At 40.8% G+C, this 16,090-nt stretch overlaps 2 protein-coding genes across 2 annotated transcripts; one reads left to right on the top strand and one right to left on the bottom strand.

Moving 5' to 3' along the window:
- Positions 1–417: 417 nt before the first annotated feature.
- Positions 418–7,087, top strand: lrrc47 (leucine rich repeat containing 47). The gene is made up of 7 exons (XM_035159241.2): positions 418–1,040; positions 1,641–2,099; positions 2,181–2,297; positions 2,487–2,602; positions 3,443–3,545; positions 3,701–3,790; positions 4,695–7,087. Exons 1-7 carry the CDS (start codon positions 471–473, stop codon positions 4,917–4,919), a joined length of 1,680 nt encoding a protein of 559 aa, XP_035015132.1. The 5' UTR covers positions 418–470; the 3' UTR covers positions 4,920–7,087.
- A 650-nt stretch (positions 7,088–7,737) lies between these two features.
- Positions 7,738–11,958, bottom strand: LOC118111014 (L-rhamnose-binding lectin SML). The gene is made up of 9 exons (XM_035159242.1): positions 11,679–11,958; positions 10,981–11,013; positions 10,817–10,876; positions 10,289–10,424; positions 8,530–8,639; positions 8,390–8,434; positions 8,152–8,284; positions 7,932–8,035; positions 7,738–7,806 (listed from the first exon to the last, which is right to left on the bottom strand). Exons 1-9 carry the CDS (start codon positions 11,941–11,943, stop codon positions 7,787–7,789), a joined length of 906 nt encoding a protein of 301 aa, XP_035015133.1. The 5' UTR covers positions 11,944–11,958; the 3' UTR covers positions 7,738–7,786.
- Positions 11,959–16,090: the final 4,132 nt, after the last annotated feature.

Genomic DNA, 16,090 nt, shown 5'->3' with positions numbered 1-16,090 from the left:
TTAACATAACCTTTTATTTTCTTCTAATTCATATTTATTTATCTCCATGATGTTTATTTAACTGCACTGTCACTTTAGCTTGATATTTTGTTGCAATGTTTGTATACACACATTTGTAAATAAACAATTTACCCTTTAATTTTCCTTTCAATATATGTTTCATTCTACAGTATTGATTTCATCACTCTAAAAACTAAAATATAGAATAATTCATCTAAATATTAGAATATACTAAAAGTAAAGTTACAAAGGGACTTTCAGTAAGAGACAATAATGCTGTAATTGAATGATTCTCTGGGTGCTAGTCATTCTCATCACACCTACTGATGATCATGGTTATTTTGAGACAGACGGGCACCATTTATTTCCACAAAGCCGTATGGGCAGGAGGAATAATATTGTATTTTGAAAAGGAAAAGCGGAAGTCATGTGGTCCATAGTGTTCACCACAGTCAGTGGAGTGAGGCAGCATGGATGACATGGAGACTTGGCCAGAGATAGAGAAAGCTGCGACAGAAAGGAGGCGTGAGCTGGTTTTACAGGGTGCTGGTGTGGACACCAGGATCTCCTCTCATGGCGGACTCACCTCGTCCATCTACTCCCTCACCCTGCTCAACTACCTCGAGGTGAGCCAGTGTCCGAGTTTGACAGAGATCCACGAGGACATCCGGCGGCTGACCAACCTCCAGAGCCTCATCCTGTGCAGGAACAAGCTCGCCTCCTTCCCGGAAGTCATCAGCCTCCTGGGGTCCCTGAAGGTCCTGGACCTGTCGGTGAACAACCTGCAGGTTCTGCCGGAGGGCATCACCCAGCTGAGCGAGCTGAACACCCTCAACGTGAGCTGCAACAGCCTGGAGGTCCTGCCCGACGGCCTGAGCCGCTGCACCAAGCTCTCCACCATCAACGTCTCCAAGAACCGCATCACCCGCTTCCCCGCGGACCTCTACTCGGAGCGGCTGGACCTCCTCAGCTCCCTGGTGGCCTCCGACAACGCCATCGAGGAGCTGAGCGGAGATGTTCACAAGCTGTCTGCTCTGAAGGTGGGCCGAAGAGAACCCGCCCCACACTTTCCTGGGTGCATCAATGTGACGCCGAATTTAAGAGGAGCTGTCTCTTGTTTTGTTGAATAGCTTTCATTGTAGCTGACGATGATTAACATGTGGTAATATACAATGTATCCCCTCAAGTGTCAGATCTTTAAACACAGTTTGGTGGGTAACCCCCACACGAGAGACTGGAAGGCAATCTGGGAGGAGGCCCCGATAGGGCTGTCACCTTTTATTCAAAATCCCAACATTCATTCAGACCTGGGAGGGGTGGGTTTTAATACTGGATTAAGAAAGTGTTTAAATCACTAATAAGATACAAAAAACAAAACGGGAAGGTGTGTTTGTGCATGTGTGTGCATCACCTACTGGCCCTCTCAGAGGAGAGCAACCTTGTTTGTTTGATTTACGAAGGGAAAATACAGTTTCTTTTTATTTTATAGCCTCAAAGAATAGCTTACTTTTCTTCACAGCAACAACAATTGTGTAGGCCCCCAGGCACCCTTTAAAGCAATATTCTCTGGTGTGTCGTTGTGTTCCCTCACATGGTGCTGAACTCATTAGGTCTTGTCCTCTTCTTTCCTGTCTTCCCAGGTTCTGGATCTCTCTGGCAACAAGCTGAAGGAAATCCCGTCTGATCTGAGCGACTGCCCCAAGCTGAAGGAGATCAACTTCAAAGGCAACAAGCTGAACGACAAACGCCTCGAAAAGATGGTCAACGGTTGCCAGACCAAGTCGATCCTCGACTACCTCAGAGGAAAAGGAAAAGGGAGACAGGGAGAGGATGGAGGTGATGCGGAGGGCGGACGCAACGCAGACAAAAAGAAAAGGCAGCAGAGGAAGAAGAAGGACAAGGCGGCAGACGAACCTGATGAGGTGGAAGAGCTGAACAAGATGGTGGTGAGGGTTCTCCATGTTTCGGACGCGCCCACAGCGCTCACGGTCAAAGTGATGGCGGAAGTGAAGGATGTTCGGCCCTACTTGGTGTGCTGCGTGGTCCGAGGCATGAACCTAAAGGCTGGGAATTCTCTCAAACGGTTCCTCGTGGCTCAGGTAAGATCAAGACCTTCACACAGTGGCAGAGAACAGGCCGTGTTGATAATAACCAAAAAGATTTCCCTGTTGTTTTTCTAGACCAAGCTTCACGACGATTTGTGTGGTAAAAGGACCACGGCAACCATTGCAACTCATGATGTGCAGCTTCTCAAAGGCCCACTGACGTATGACGTCAAACCCCCCACCCAGCTAAAGGTATGCAGATGCAGAAATACTGGTTCATTATTTTAAGTAATCAGTTTTGAGGCCATACAGACAGTAAAATATATCTCCTTTGCTAAAATCAATTCAAATAAACAAAGAATTTGAATGTCTGCTGGTTCCTATGTTTAAGTTGCAATGTAGTGTATTGTGATTGTCACTCAAGAACATAATGTCCTATAGATTGTGTCACTGGGCCGGAAGGAGATGACGGCGGTCGAGTTGATGAGACACCTTCACCTAGAGGCCGACGAACTGAGGAAGCAGAAGAAACGACAGAATGTTACTGGCCTCCACAAGTTAGTTCTTCAGTTAAAACCTTATAGATACTCTCATTTTCAAAATAAAACTGTCATGTCGTCTGTATAACAGCTGTTTTTGTTTGAGCACATGAAGGCAGTAGAAGTATATCGAACCACAGCTTTAGTCTGATTCTGTTCACCACTGTTTCCTAAGCAGTAGTTACAAACCCAATGACCTAAACACATTGTAAGGAATCACAACCTTTTTAATCAAACGTATTTATCCAGAAGGTATATCTGCAATATGAAATTATGTTAAAATACAGGATTATCGTGCAAAAAAAGATCGCTAGCATGCTAACGCTAGGGCGATCGCGGTCCGGAGGTTGTTGTGGGAAAAAAAGACCATAATACATTGAAATGATATCAAACTAATATATTACAATCAGTATCGTAATTTTAAATCCTTATTAATGGAGAAAATACTACATTTGTGGGTCTGTCTCCCAGCTTGCTGGTGATTCACAAGGCATTCTGGGAGATTTCCATACCACTAGATTTGAAGTGAGGGTTGGAAAAATCTCCGTTTCATAGGCTACAAAGCCCCCCCCCCCCCCCTTGGCCCTAGCCCTCCGTCCCAACAGGTATTTTCTGTTGTGAACGCGTCTGAGCAGAAATCTCCCGCTGTGTTGTGCATAAGTGAAAAGTAAACTGCGGAGAAAGTGTCCAGACCCAATTCTCTGGAAATCCTCCTCAGGACATGTCCGAAAACGGCTTAAATGAAACCTGCAAAATCAAAGAATCTTAACTGTGTGCTTCCAGCCCTGTCAGAGCTGGAGAGCATCTCTTTTCATACTGTTGTCCCTGTCAGCTAGTCTCTCATCTCATTTTTTACAGATACCTGCAGCTTTTGCAAGGAAAAGCATTCTATCCCTGCCTAGTTGACGCAGAGGGACTTGTGATCTCATTCCCACCTATTACCAACAGTGAGAACACCAAGGTGTGTGTGTTTTCTTCCTCTTACAAAGGGTTTCATGTTTAATCATATGTTATCATATACATATGCTAGCCACACATTTGTACTGTTGCCCAAAACCTGTCTCTTTTCATTATATCATAGGATTAACAACATGATCATGTGATTGTGCTTTACAGATCAAGAAGACTACCAAAGAGTTGTTTTTGGAAGTGACCAGTTCAACCAGCCTGCAGACCTGTAAAGACATTATGGACGCTCTGATCATAGTAAGCTTCTCCTTTTCTCCTTCTCTCCTTCCTCTCCTTTTTTTTTTTTTTTCTGTCATTAAAGACTGAGTTTGACATAAACTCCTTGGTGCAACTTGGGACAAAGGCAAGCGGCATCTTTGACAGCATGGGTACATAGTGTGGAAGTGAGACTCAGACCTTGGACTAACATCCAGTCCTGACTGAGTGATCCAATCACAAGTGGTCATCACTAAGTGCAAACCCTTAACCCACCCCTCCATCGGCATTCTAGTAATTGGATAATGAGTGAATTTCCATTTTTCGGTGAACTATCCCTTCAATGCTGTCAACTTGTGATTGGATTTCTCAGGACGGATGTTTTTACCAGGTCTGAACAGGGCCTCACACCTAATTTTAAGAAAATGGAAAGAAGCTTATGAAAAGGACTGATATTTAGATGTTGATACCCTGCTGCAGGTAGAGGTCATCAAAGAGCTCATAATGTGTTTTCAGTGTCACTAATGACACTGAAAACACTGTGGCTTTTCCACACTGAAGATTTAGATTAAACTGATGAGAAGGCCTGAGTCCCTCCCATACGCTCCCTTATAAGCAGTACAGTGTTCGAGAACTGCAGTACTGCTCACACTACAATGCATTTTTGTCCTAAATGCTTAATTGAAATGAAGGGGCACAGCTTTGGGAGTGGAGTGTGTTCACACTGGAGTGGGTTTGGGACGTGTGTTGTGGTTTTTTGGCCACTTCCTCCCTCCTCCGCCTGTGTTCATTCGATGCTCTGTGTTTATTTTGGACCTAAATCTCAGACATGAAATGCAGTGTATCCAGGACACAAAGCCACTTACTGTTACACTGTTATCTCATAGAGGCAAGAAACCCCAAACCACACACAGGCGTTTAAAGGCTGTTTTCTGTTTCATCTCAGAAAATGGCAGAGTTGAACAAGTTCACAGCGGAGCATCGGGAGGAGGCGGGGTCAGACGCGGAAGGGGAAGGCCCGCCCGAGCCGCTGCCCAGCGTCGAGGCCTCCAGCGAACTGATCGTCCAGCAGGTCCGAACCGTCGACCAAGACGGGAACCTGAAGGTCGTCTACCCGTCGAAGACCGACCTCTCCTCCAACGACATCAGCAATTTGACCATCGTTTGGTAGTCGTGCTGTGGACAACCTGCGATGTCTGTATTTAAAATGTGTGTGTATCGGATTTGCAAATATCTACAAAGAAAATCTGCAAATATGTATTCAAACTCCATGTGTTTTATCGGATTTGGACGTTTGAAAATAAATATCTGCTAATACGTATTCAGAATTCGTGTGTGTAATCGGATTTGAAAATGTGTCAAGAAAATATCTTCAAATAAGTATTGGGATTTGCAAATGTATTAATATCTGTAAACACATACATAGAGATTAATGGCTGAGTATTTTGCATCAAGGGCTGAAAATACAGACAAGTCATCAGTTGCTGCTCAGGCGGCCTCTCAATTCTCAATGATTTTTTTTTTTTTACACCTGACTTCTGCTACACTTCTGCTGTGGCAGATCTGCAAATATGTGTTGAAATATTTCTGTGTTTTCTGGAGCTGCAGCCTTCATACCACTAGGTGGCGGTAGCCGTTAATCTCCATGTATGCGTTTACAGATCTGTCTTCAGATTTAAATACACTTGCAAGTCTGAATACATATTTGAGGGTATTTTCTTCCGATTAAACACATTGATTCTGAATACGTATTTGCATATATTTGCATGTACAAATCCAGTAACGCACACATGGATTTTGTACATATTTGCAAATCCAATTATACACACACACAGATTTAAAGATTGTTATTACACATTTTGAAATCTGTTTACAGATTTGTAGATCCATGAACACATTTAATAAAAGTAAGCATTTGGAGATTCTTTTACACATTCACAAATCTGATTAGACATTTGTCAATAGTTTTGCTAATAATGGCTTCATTGATTTCATCGTAGGACATTTAAAACATGAACAAAATGTAGGGTGAATTTGGGTAATCTTCTCTAACCACACCAGAAGAAAGATTGGAGATATCATACTCAGAGGAGACATGACGCAGCTATTATTGTTCTTTGTGCCAAAAAAAGACTATTCTGCCTGAATCTGATAATCTGAGATAATCATTTTTTTTAAAGCATTATGAGAAAAGGGACTGAAAGCTTAATGTATATATAATATGTATATTATATATTATTTTTTTTCTTAAAGAACCCAAGCCTAAATAAATAAACTATTAAATTGAAAACATTCTGTTAAAGGTGTGTTACATTTTTAATCAAATCAATTAAAATTCAATCAACAGCAAGAAATAAATAAGAGATTATTCATTCAGTAATTCACCATTCTACTGGGGCTACTTGGGAACAAAGTCCTTGCAGGTGAGAGACTCATCCATCACTCTGTTGTCTTCTCCACATGTTTGGTGAAACCAATGGCTGCAGACCACAGGACAGACTCTGTTTTATGGATCAAATCTGTGCCAGAGAGCAAACTGATTATGTGCTAGTTAGTAAACAATCAGTTTAAACGGACAGGGACAGGCTGTAGTTTCCATTTACTCCTGTCTGACAACTGCAGATCATATGCTACATCTCTTTAGTTTATCTTTTCTTTTTACTTTGGGAAGTTCCTAAATATATATGTCTTCCATTTAAAGAACTTCCAATGACTGTCCCAGATTACACAAAGCATGCTGTCCCACCTGATCAAACATGATTGATCAGGTGGGACAACAAAAAAATGTTTCTTAAAAACTCAATGCATATTTTGTTGCCTGAATACGTCACAAACATAATTTGATAGCAATTAGGAAGATCGTCTTGTTTATGACACATTTATATCCTTAAACGTTAATCTTGTCAGAATCTTATGTCACTGACCTTGTCATGCAATTCCAACCTATAGTTAAAGTCCTGATTAGATTTTGTTGGAACCATAGACTGTAGGAACAGGAAATAATCAAACTGAAGAGTAGGTTCCCCACATTACCTGAATTCACCCTACATGCTTTTACTTCAGGGAGCTCAGCGAACAGCATCCTGTAATCATCACATGTATGATAAATGTGCATCTTTTTGAACCGTATGCTATTATAATTAAAGAAAGTCCTTTTGCCACTACCGCTTGATCAGTATGACATTTTCGAAATACTCTTATTTTTGTATTATTTACAAACTGACGACCCAACATTGATATTCACATTACTAAAAGTTGTTTACATCTATTCATCAACACCTGGTATTTCCCCTTTAAGCAGCAGCAGTTAATGTCTGGCTAAATAAACTCTTAAATACTTCTGTTTTCACTCATTCTACAGTATTTCAAATGTGTTCTGTCAGCAGGATTAGGCATAAACAGCTGGATCCATCTGCACTCGGGCCAGCACAGAATCCATTAAATCGTTGGTGCCGATCCAGGAATGTATAATCACTTTCCTTCACATTGCACGACAGGGCTTTTTTGTCAATTACTCAGGATATAATGGATCTTGCTGTAAACAACGTACTGTATTTAGGATTGTTAGTCCTTGGAGGAGCAATGTGCTGTATACCGAGTGGGATTTTAGCTTTTTCTTTGTTACATTGTAACCACACACTTCTTCCAATGAGTGATAAACTCCTCGCTTCCTGTGCAGCAGATTTTTAGCTGCTGATCGAAGAATTTTTTGCATCCCACTTAAAGGAAGACTAGTTATGATTTTATCTTGTTCAGGGCTTCATGTAGTGTCTGTGTCAAGTTTATTTATAAAGCACATTTAAAAAAACAACCAGAGTTGACCAAAGTGCTGTACAACAAAATAAATCAATGTTTTGAAATAACTTCCTAACATCCTGTATGGGCCTAAATATTCCATATTGGTATTCTAGTATACTCATCTGGAAGGAACTGGGTGATGCAAGTATTTTTCTCAGGCCAGTGGACAAAATCAGACGGTGGCACATTTATTTTATTCTGCAAATGTTTATTGTGATGTAATTTCAATATGTTAACTTGTCAGGAGTTGTACAAGGGATCTGCAAAAGAAAACAAAATTCAATTAAGAACAATCATTTAGCTATTAAAGGTCTTTTCCCACCGCGCAGTTTTTTCCTTTGCAAATGTCGCATTATAGATTCTCTCCAGACACACAGCGACTTACATTCACACAGGTAAGCCACCTCCAGGTACTTGTAAGTGCCTTCACATGTGTCTCCAAGCACGCTGTTGCTTGCATGGAAAGTACAGCTGTTTTTCCCATTGCAGCTGTGGATGCAGAGGAACAGATGTGTTTTGGAGGAGATGGATTTTCATATCTGTTATCAAAGCCTCTCCATCTGCAAATTATTATACTGTATTTAGTAAAAGCTGAACAACTGTACCTGTCAGCCACGTTGCTCGTGGGCCCGGAGCATTCAACATTCCTAAGTTGAGATGCAATCCGTTTATAGGAGCAGGTAGTCTGGTCATGGCGTCCGTAGTCAGCTCCTATCACAAATATAACCTGCCCTCCATCTGACACAAAGAAAGTAGAGAAGAAAAAAGTAGTGCAAGTAATTTCAATATAGCTCATCCATTGACCATCATGAATGCAAAATAGAAAACTGGTTTTAAACTTACCACAGAACAAATGTGTCGAAGACCCCTCACATGCAACAACGCTAACTGTTAAAGTAACACAAATCCCATCAGACATCACACTTCCAAAAATATATACAGCTTTGAGTTGCGATAGGTTTTTGTGCAAATGTGTGACTGACTTGCTGGGACACAGGTGTAGTTGGTCTCCAGATACTTGTAGGTTCCATAGCAGGGATCAGAGGTACGGAGCAAATTTGTGTTTATCTCACACACCTTCTTGCCATCACACCTTTAGGAGAAGAGCATGTTTTTAGCACAAAGCAAAAGCACAGGAAGGTGTGAGGCGACAGATACTGCTCAGGCGGGTGGATCCTTCCCTGCCCAACCTATCCCAGAATTAATCGTGCATTGGTGAAGAATCGTTTTTAAAAAGTGATAGTGGTGCCAGCAAACAACGAGACCAAACGCACAGCAAGTGGTATCCACGGGGCATTAAAACCTTCCTATCGTGTCCAAATTCATGAACACCACCTCCTTCTTGGGCAGGCTAGACCTCGTCTTCCAAAGGCGTCGGCCCCTGTATTGGGATACAGCTATTGATGGAACCTGCACTGCTCAGGAATGGAAGGACGTATTTTTGAGGAGCCTTTGATATGGTACAGCCATGTTATGCTGCTATGACGCCTTCGTCTTTCAAATGCAGCCTCAGAAGGATGTGTGCCCTGAAATGGGACACAGCCGCAGCCTTTATTTCTACCAACACTCAGCGTGCATCTTCCCTCTTAATCTGCTGCATTCATTTCTCCGAGTATTCATTGCTAATGTCTTGTAAAACCTATAATTCTTATGATATGGTGTCGATTGGTCTATTCTTTCCAAGAACTTAAGATCTTTTTCACAGCTCACAGTGACACTGAACCATTAACTCACTGCCAGCAGCATCCACACACATTTACAGTACACATAGGGTCTGATCTACTAAAGGTTTGCGCGTATTAAAAACGTGTGAAAACATGATTTCACCCACAAAAAAACATGCAAGCTGATCTACTAACGGTGCGTACTGAGGATTGCGTGCAGAATAACACGCGCTGTCCATTTAGTACGTTTGCCTTAATGAACATTCAATATCTGGCGTTTCTACCTCAGTGCGTAAAATAATGGGAGGAGGAGATGCAAATACTTTAATTAAGCACACGCAATGTGATTTACAAAGCCTGAAAACAATTGCGGTGCCACAGAAAGTGAACCTGCTGCTCACTATTGGTCAGAGGCATCTCAACATGTTTGTTTGAATCTTCCACTAACACCTCCAATTCCATGGCCACTAAATTTCACTTTGAGCTTGCGGTCACTCTGTTCCCCGTAATGCTCCATGGCGGAATCTAGTAACGCACGCAAAAACTCGTTTAAATTCTACTGCCTCTACCATGTTTGCACCTGTTATCATTTGCACAATTATTTTTAGTAGATCACCATAAAACGCACCTGAAACAAGCGGCATTCGGTCCTAATGCACCGCAATTTAGCACTCTTTATTTGGGATCTCTGTAGATCAGGCCCATAATGTGGGAGGGAAATCTTCATTAGAGCAGAACTGTCTCAATTGTGCATCAACTTTAATACCATTACTCAGTCCTCCTTCTGTGGGCTGAAGTGTAAGTACACTCCCACCATTACTTCCACATGAGCCGACCTAGGCCGTGGATACACACATTGTTCACTTTCCTCATTCCTACAGTACCTCCCTATTTAACTCCTATAAAAGCAGTTGGTTACACAATTATATTCCAAAGCGCATCTACATTTGACAAAATGAAAACAATTATTGAACATGATCATTCATTCGTGAATAGGGATTTAAACTTAGTCATTTATAAGGATGAACAAATAAATATATTTTCAGTTATATAATTCAGTTGTAAATGTAATGAGTACCTATTCTTCATGACATTCACAGTGCCATTTTGAGAACAACCTGTATTGACAAGTTGTGGCGGAGGTCTGCCCGCACTGCAGGTCTCCCTGTTTGAACGTCCGTACAGGGCTGCGTCCACACGGACCACTCCGGTGTCTGTTAACACACCAGGGGGATTGGTTTGTGCTTATTGTCCACAGACTGAGCTGATACTCTCTCACTTTTCATAAAAATATAGTCACCTATGATCTATTCAAGTAAAAAATGGTCTCTCAAACATTTTGTTAAAACATGCAGAACATGTAAAGGTTATAATATATGGGGTTATAAGACATTTTATTATCCTGATGACGTATGCATTAAAAAAAAAGAATTGGGGTCGGTGACATTCGTAATAGACACTTAGTTACTTTGCAGATAAATAGCCACTGTTAATGTGCACCATCTGAAATGTTTCAATGCCTGGACACTAGTTGAGTCAGTTTATTATGGCCTCCAAGAACAAGTGTAATATTTATTGTGGACACAAAGATATAGAAAATTCGTACCACAGCTCAAGCGTTGGACATTAATGCCATCGTCACAGGTGATGACTGTCTCTGTGGAGACTGTTGAAATAACAGATATGAAAGTACAAATTCAAATGTGTCCAAGGCACATAAAGAAAATAAATTAGAACATAGTGTTAGAACATAGTCTCTCATGTGTTTACCTGTTGTCTGGAACAAACATATTGTTGCCAGCACTGGAAAAGAAACAAATTGTCAAAATGTCAAAATGTCTCAGAAAAAAAACACAAGCATAAGTTACAAAGTGACTTACTTAAAATCTCCAAGATTATTAGGTTTGGATTCATAAAAAAAAAAGACAATCTGCTCCCAGACAAACAATAGGAAAAATGCAACACACCAATCATTTGTGCCAAACACACAATTACAACCCTGGCACAACAACAAGCACATGGATGAAAACATTTTCTTCCCCAAAAAGCAGTAAGGCAACAAGGGAAGTCAGCTTACGACCAATTGGTAGCAAGCTATATACCAATAACCTTCATAACCTGCCCCCATAGACCACCATTATAAACTCATAACAGCCCCACACAAAGAAAACTTAAAAAAAAAAAAGAATACCTGTACAATAGATCAAAAAGCAGAATACAGTAGTTTTAGTTGTAAAAGAACATTCATTTATTCATTTCAATGGGAAACGCTTTTGACAAAATGTTGATTATATCAGAAAGTATGAAATATATCGTGACACTGAGGCCTTCCATCAGGCTTTTTTGTGTGGATCAACTGTTCCCTCAGGAGATACGACTCCTATCAGAAAGTTCCCAGCCTCTTAAGAAACAGCAGAAACAAAACCCACATCATTATTCTTCTAGTTGTCGGTCAGATGTGTACTCACACAGTGTGGTGCTGAGTCTGAAGTGGAGCATGGTTTTGGAAGATCCCGTCCAAGCAATGATGGTGACTGGGACAGCCTCACCTGTATTTATATGGCTTGGTGGAGAACTGTCTCTGCCCCTGTGAGCAAAACAATAGCTTGGTCTTATGCAACTGCATGTTTTCTTGATGATGTCTGCACTCATCTTCCTGGTCAAGGAAGGTTTTTCCAGCCAGACCAGAATGAACTCAATGATGTCTTTGTCTAATCTACTTTCCTCCCCCATGCATGATTTAGATTTTTGAGTCTTTCTTCCTTGAAGGAGTCCCCTTTCTCTTCAAGGTGTACACAGACTGCAGAGTCATATTTTAAGGAGTTAGCCCCCATGATTGTTTCAGTCCATGTGGTTGTGGGACTATTTAATGAACTGTTTAAAGGAATTGATCAGAGTCTCACTGTTCAAAAGGAACAGAATAAATAACTCTGCGAATAAACCAATTTCTCTCAGCAACAATATGCTCTGGGTAAATTGTTGCTCCTTCAAGACTCTGCAGCACCTATTGTCATCTCTTTTATTTCATCCCTTGACTTCCTGAAAGATTCATAAATACCAAAGACTGGCAGTCACTGCAATGGATCTTCAGAGAGACTGGTTGGTCGCAGTCCAGGAAATAGAACTATTCAGAAAACCAGTCAGATTGGAAATTTCCCAGCCACCTTTTGAGAACACCACAGCTTTTTGGATCAATAGATTCTTAACTACAGTGTAAAATTGGTTTTTATTTTGGTTTCATGGTTAATTTTCATTTTACATGTTTAAACTGGTTCAGCCTGTGATGGAAATTTGACCTGGTGAGACTTCTGAAATAAAGAGACTAGAGAATCATAGTCTTTTAAGTATACTTTATTCCTTGCAAGGAAGGTCAGACAATCATACAGCATGCGACGAGCATTCTGCAGAGGGAATGACAAAGAAACAGTTGCAGGCGTATGCTTTTTATGCAGATGCAATGAAGAAATGTGTGTCTGTGAAGAGTTGAACTGTGTGTGTGTGTGTGTGTGTGAGGGTGTGCGTAAGAACTACAGGTATGTGTTGTGAGAACTATGTGTGTGAACTGAGTGAATCGTTAAATCCCAGGAGATAAGACACAGACACATGCTGAAGGCCTCCTGGCCAAGCCAAAACCCAGACACAGGCTGAAGGCTTCTTTGAGGTCTTGGTGGGTGAAGACGAGCACAGTCTCAGATTTGTGGCTCTAATGCCATTTTGGCAGTTACGTAAGCAGAAATAGTATGCATAAGCAGAGATAATATTTAGTGTGGTATGATGGTAAAATGTTCCATTGCAAGCCATAATGTAATGGTCTCTGTCAGCCAATTTAAAGAGATGGCAGCTAAATGGAAATCTACGGGCGTCACAAAGTGGAAATATCTAGTTATGTTTGTTGTCTCATTTCCTGTTTTATTTTTAACCTCTCTGTATAAACTGAAAACATATTTTCTCAGGACGTGTCACCCACTAATCCATGTATATACTTTTTTTTAATTCTCTTCTCTCCCCTCTCCTCCCCATTTTTCTCTCCACAGTTGCCAAAGTGTTTGCTCATTGTGGAAACTGTTGGGTTTCTCTATAGTTTTTAAGGTCTTGACCTTCTATGTAAAGTGCCTTGAGATAATGTATATTATGATTGGGCACTATACAATTAAAATTGTATTGAATTGAATAGAAAGAGCATTAGTCTCTTTCTCATGGTCTGTAAAGTGTAGCCTGTCCAGAAACCTGTTTGAATGAAACATATAAATACACACCCTAATACTTAATGAAGACAAGGTAGGAACCAGGAAATGTCACTTGATACCTTTCCACTGCCTGTGTGACGTGTAGCTTTTTGGAAATTACAGGTATTTTCCATATGACAGAGGACAACATGGCAGTGACAAGACAATTACCTTCACACTGTGTTTCAAGCCTGCAATATTTCCTTGAATTAGCTTCACAGTTTCCACTTAAATAATGATTTTGTAGATAGCAGGGAAATTCACTGTGATTACAATAAGGGATACAAATGGTTAATACTCAGTAACTACCAACGTATTACGTTATCCTCTGTTGGAGATTGTTGAATGTTAAAATGTTGTGAACCGCTGGGACCATTTTATCCACGACAGTAAGAGAGTGAATGCAGATGCTGTAAACAGTTCTTGGTTCTTTATATAGAATTGAGTGATGAGCATCAGTACATTTACATCTTCAGCATGAACATGCATCTATGATGAATGACTGAATTCACTGAACTGACTGAGAATGGTACTGTAAAACAGAATAAAATATACATATAAAGTTACGAATTAATAACTAATCCCTGAGTAACTGTGTAAAACATCAGGTTCAATTACTTTATTACAGGATTTATCACCAACAACACCCCATAATAGTCATTCAAACGGAATAGCTAAAACATTGGTTTAAAGACTGTATGAGACTTAATTATTTTAATGTTATTTTTACTGTGAGGTTTTTAATTTACTGCAGCAACATCTGTGAGAGCATCTGATTTGAAACACACCTATTGTGCTGCTTTGTACTTGCACCTTATTTGAATTATTAAATTTTGTCCCCTTGTCATCTGTTTCCTTAGTGGGTCAATCCCCTTTGACTAATGTCTACATTTAAAAACAGACTTTAATATGAGAGAATATGATGATACAGCTTTGTGTTTTTTAAAAATAAATTCAGGCTATAAGGAAGTCTTAAATCACAGCAAAACTAGCCGCTGGAACTCTCTACCAGAGAACCTGAGAATAGACTTAGTTCCAGAGTAGAAATCGTATATGTTGTTACATTACATTTAGCTGACGTTTTTATCCAAAGCTACTTACAATAAGTGCATTCAACCATGAGGGTACAAACCCAGAACAACAAGAATCAAGAAAGTAGGTGAGGTCACTGAACTGCAAACTGAACTAGGGCTGCGTTGCAACACTGAATGGGCCCGAGCACAAGCAAATCAGGACCTGTTGCAGTTGGTGGAGAGAGCAAATCGGTGACCGGGCACACGGCTCCGCGTTGCATGCGTTTTACGCACTGCGGGAAGGATAAAAGCTTCACTTCCTGTGTCTGTCAAGCGACGTCGATCCTTGCCTACTAACTGCGCATTACCGTCTACGCTATCAATTGCAGATCACACTGTGAACATTTTATGTAAATCGAATTATAGTTGTAAAACAAAGCTTACTTCCTGTTGCCAGTAGGTGACGCCATCACTATTATTACATACAGACTAATAGATCTGTTCAAGTAGGGGCTCTGATGTAGCGTGAGCAATTTTGGGTCAATTGCACAATGTACAGCGGTGTTACAACAACTTCATTTTCACACTGATCAGTAGGTGGAGCTATGACCCTGCATTAATATTAATATATGGAGCTGTTCAGGTCAGGATTGTGACCATAGGTCAGAATTTGGGTGCCGGTTGGATAATGCAGAGTGGATTTACAAAGTACTTCCTGTTTCATGGCGAATCAGTAGGTGGCGCTATGACCCTGAGTTAATGTTGACACATAGAGCTGTTCAGGCTTGGACTCTGATCATGAGACAGAATTTTGGTGGCGATAGGACAATGCACACTGGAGTTATGACAACATCGTCTCCTTTGGCGAAGAATGAACCTTCGCCGCACCTCAATGTTTATACAGTTTGAGGAAATGTCACAATTCTGACCATGTTCTTATAGCTTGTCTGACCTCATTTGAGCTGTACATTGTAAAGCAGCCAGAACCAGTGCATCAAAGTATATGTCACTTTCTGTCGCTGTGACAATAAGTCAATATTGACATATGGATCTCATCAGGGCGGGACTGTGATTATGTAAAAGAGTTTTGAATCTGATTGGACACTGCAGAAAGGAGTTATCACAAATCCCTCTTTTTTGGCGAATCATCAGAATTTGAGGCCACGCCACGGTCACACCGTGTGACGTACACTAAAACAATCAAGGTAGTCTCAATGTTGTTGATATGACACTCACAGAATTTATAGTTGATCTGATGAAAGTTCTAGGAGGATTTCGTCAAAATACAACACATGTAAATGGTCAAAAATGGCCACTTATTTCAAAATGGCCAACTTCCTGTTTGGTGTAGCATATCAATCCAAGTGAGTTTTTTGTTTGTTATGAAAAGACACGTCCCTACCGATTTTTGTACATGTCGGCCAATCGTGGTGCCGGGGCTGCACTTTAGGAGTAGATTGTCTAGTTTGGAGTAGATTGGACCATGTATGTCCGAGATACACAACCTTGTGTTTTGATGGTGTGTGATCAACTTTGACGCCACGCCACGGTCACACCGTGTGACAAACGCAAAATTCGAGGTAGTTTATATCTCCATCTTGTTGAGATGACATTCACAGAATTTGAAGTTGATCTGATAAC

Source organism: Hippoglossus stenolepis, chromosome 6 (genome assembly GCF_022539355.2).
Source record: "Hippoglossus stenolepis isolate QCI-W04-F060 chromosome 6, HSTE1.2, whole genome shotgun sequence".
NCBI classification, from domain to species: domain Eukaryota; kingdom Metazoa; phylum Chordata; class Actinopteri; order Pleuronectiformes; family Pleuronectidae; genus Hippoglossus; species Hippoglossus stenolepis.
This window is presented reverse-complemented; position numbering and strand designations above follow the sequence as displayed.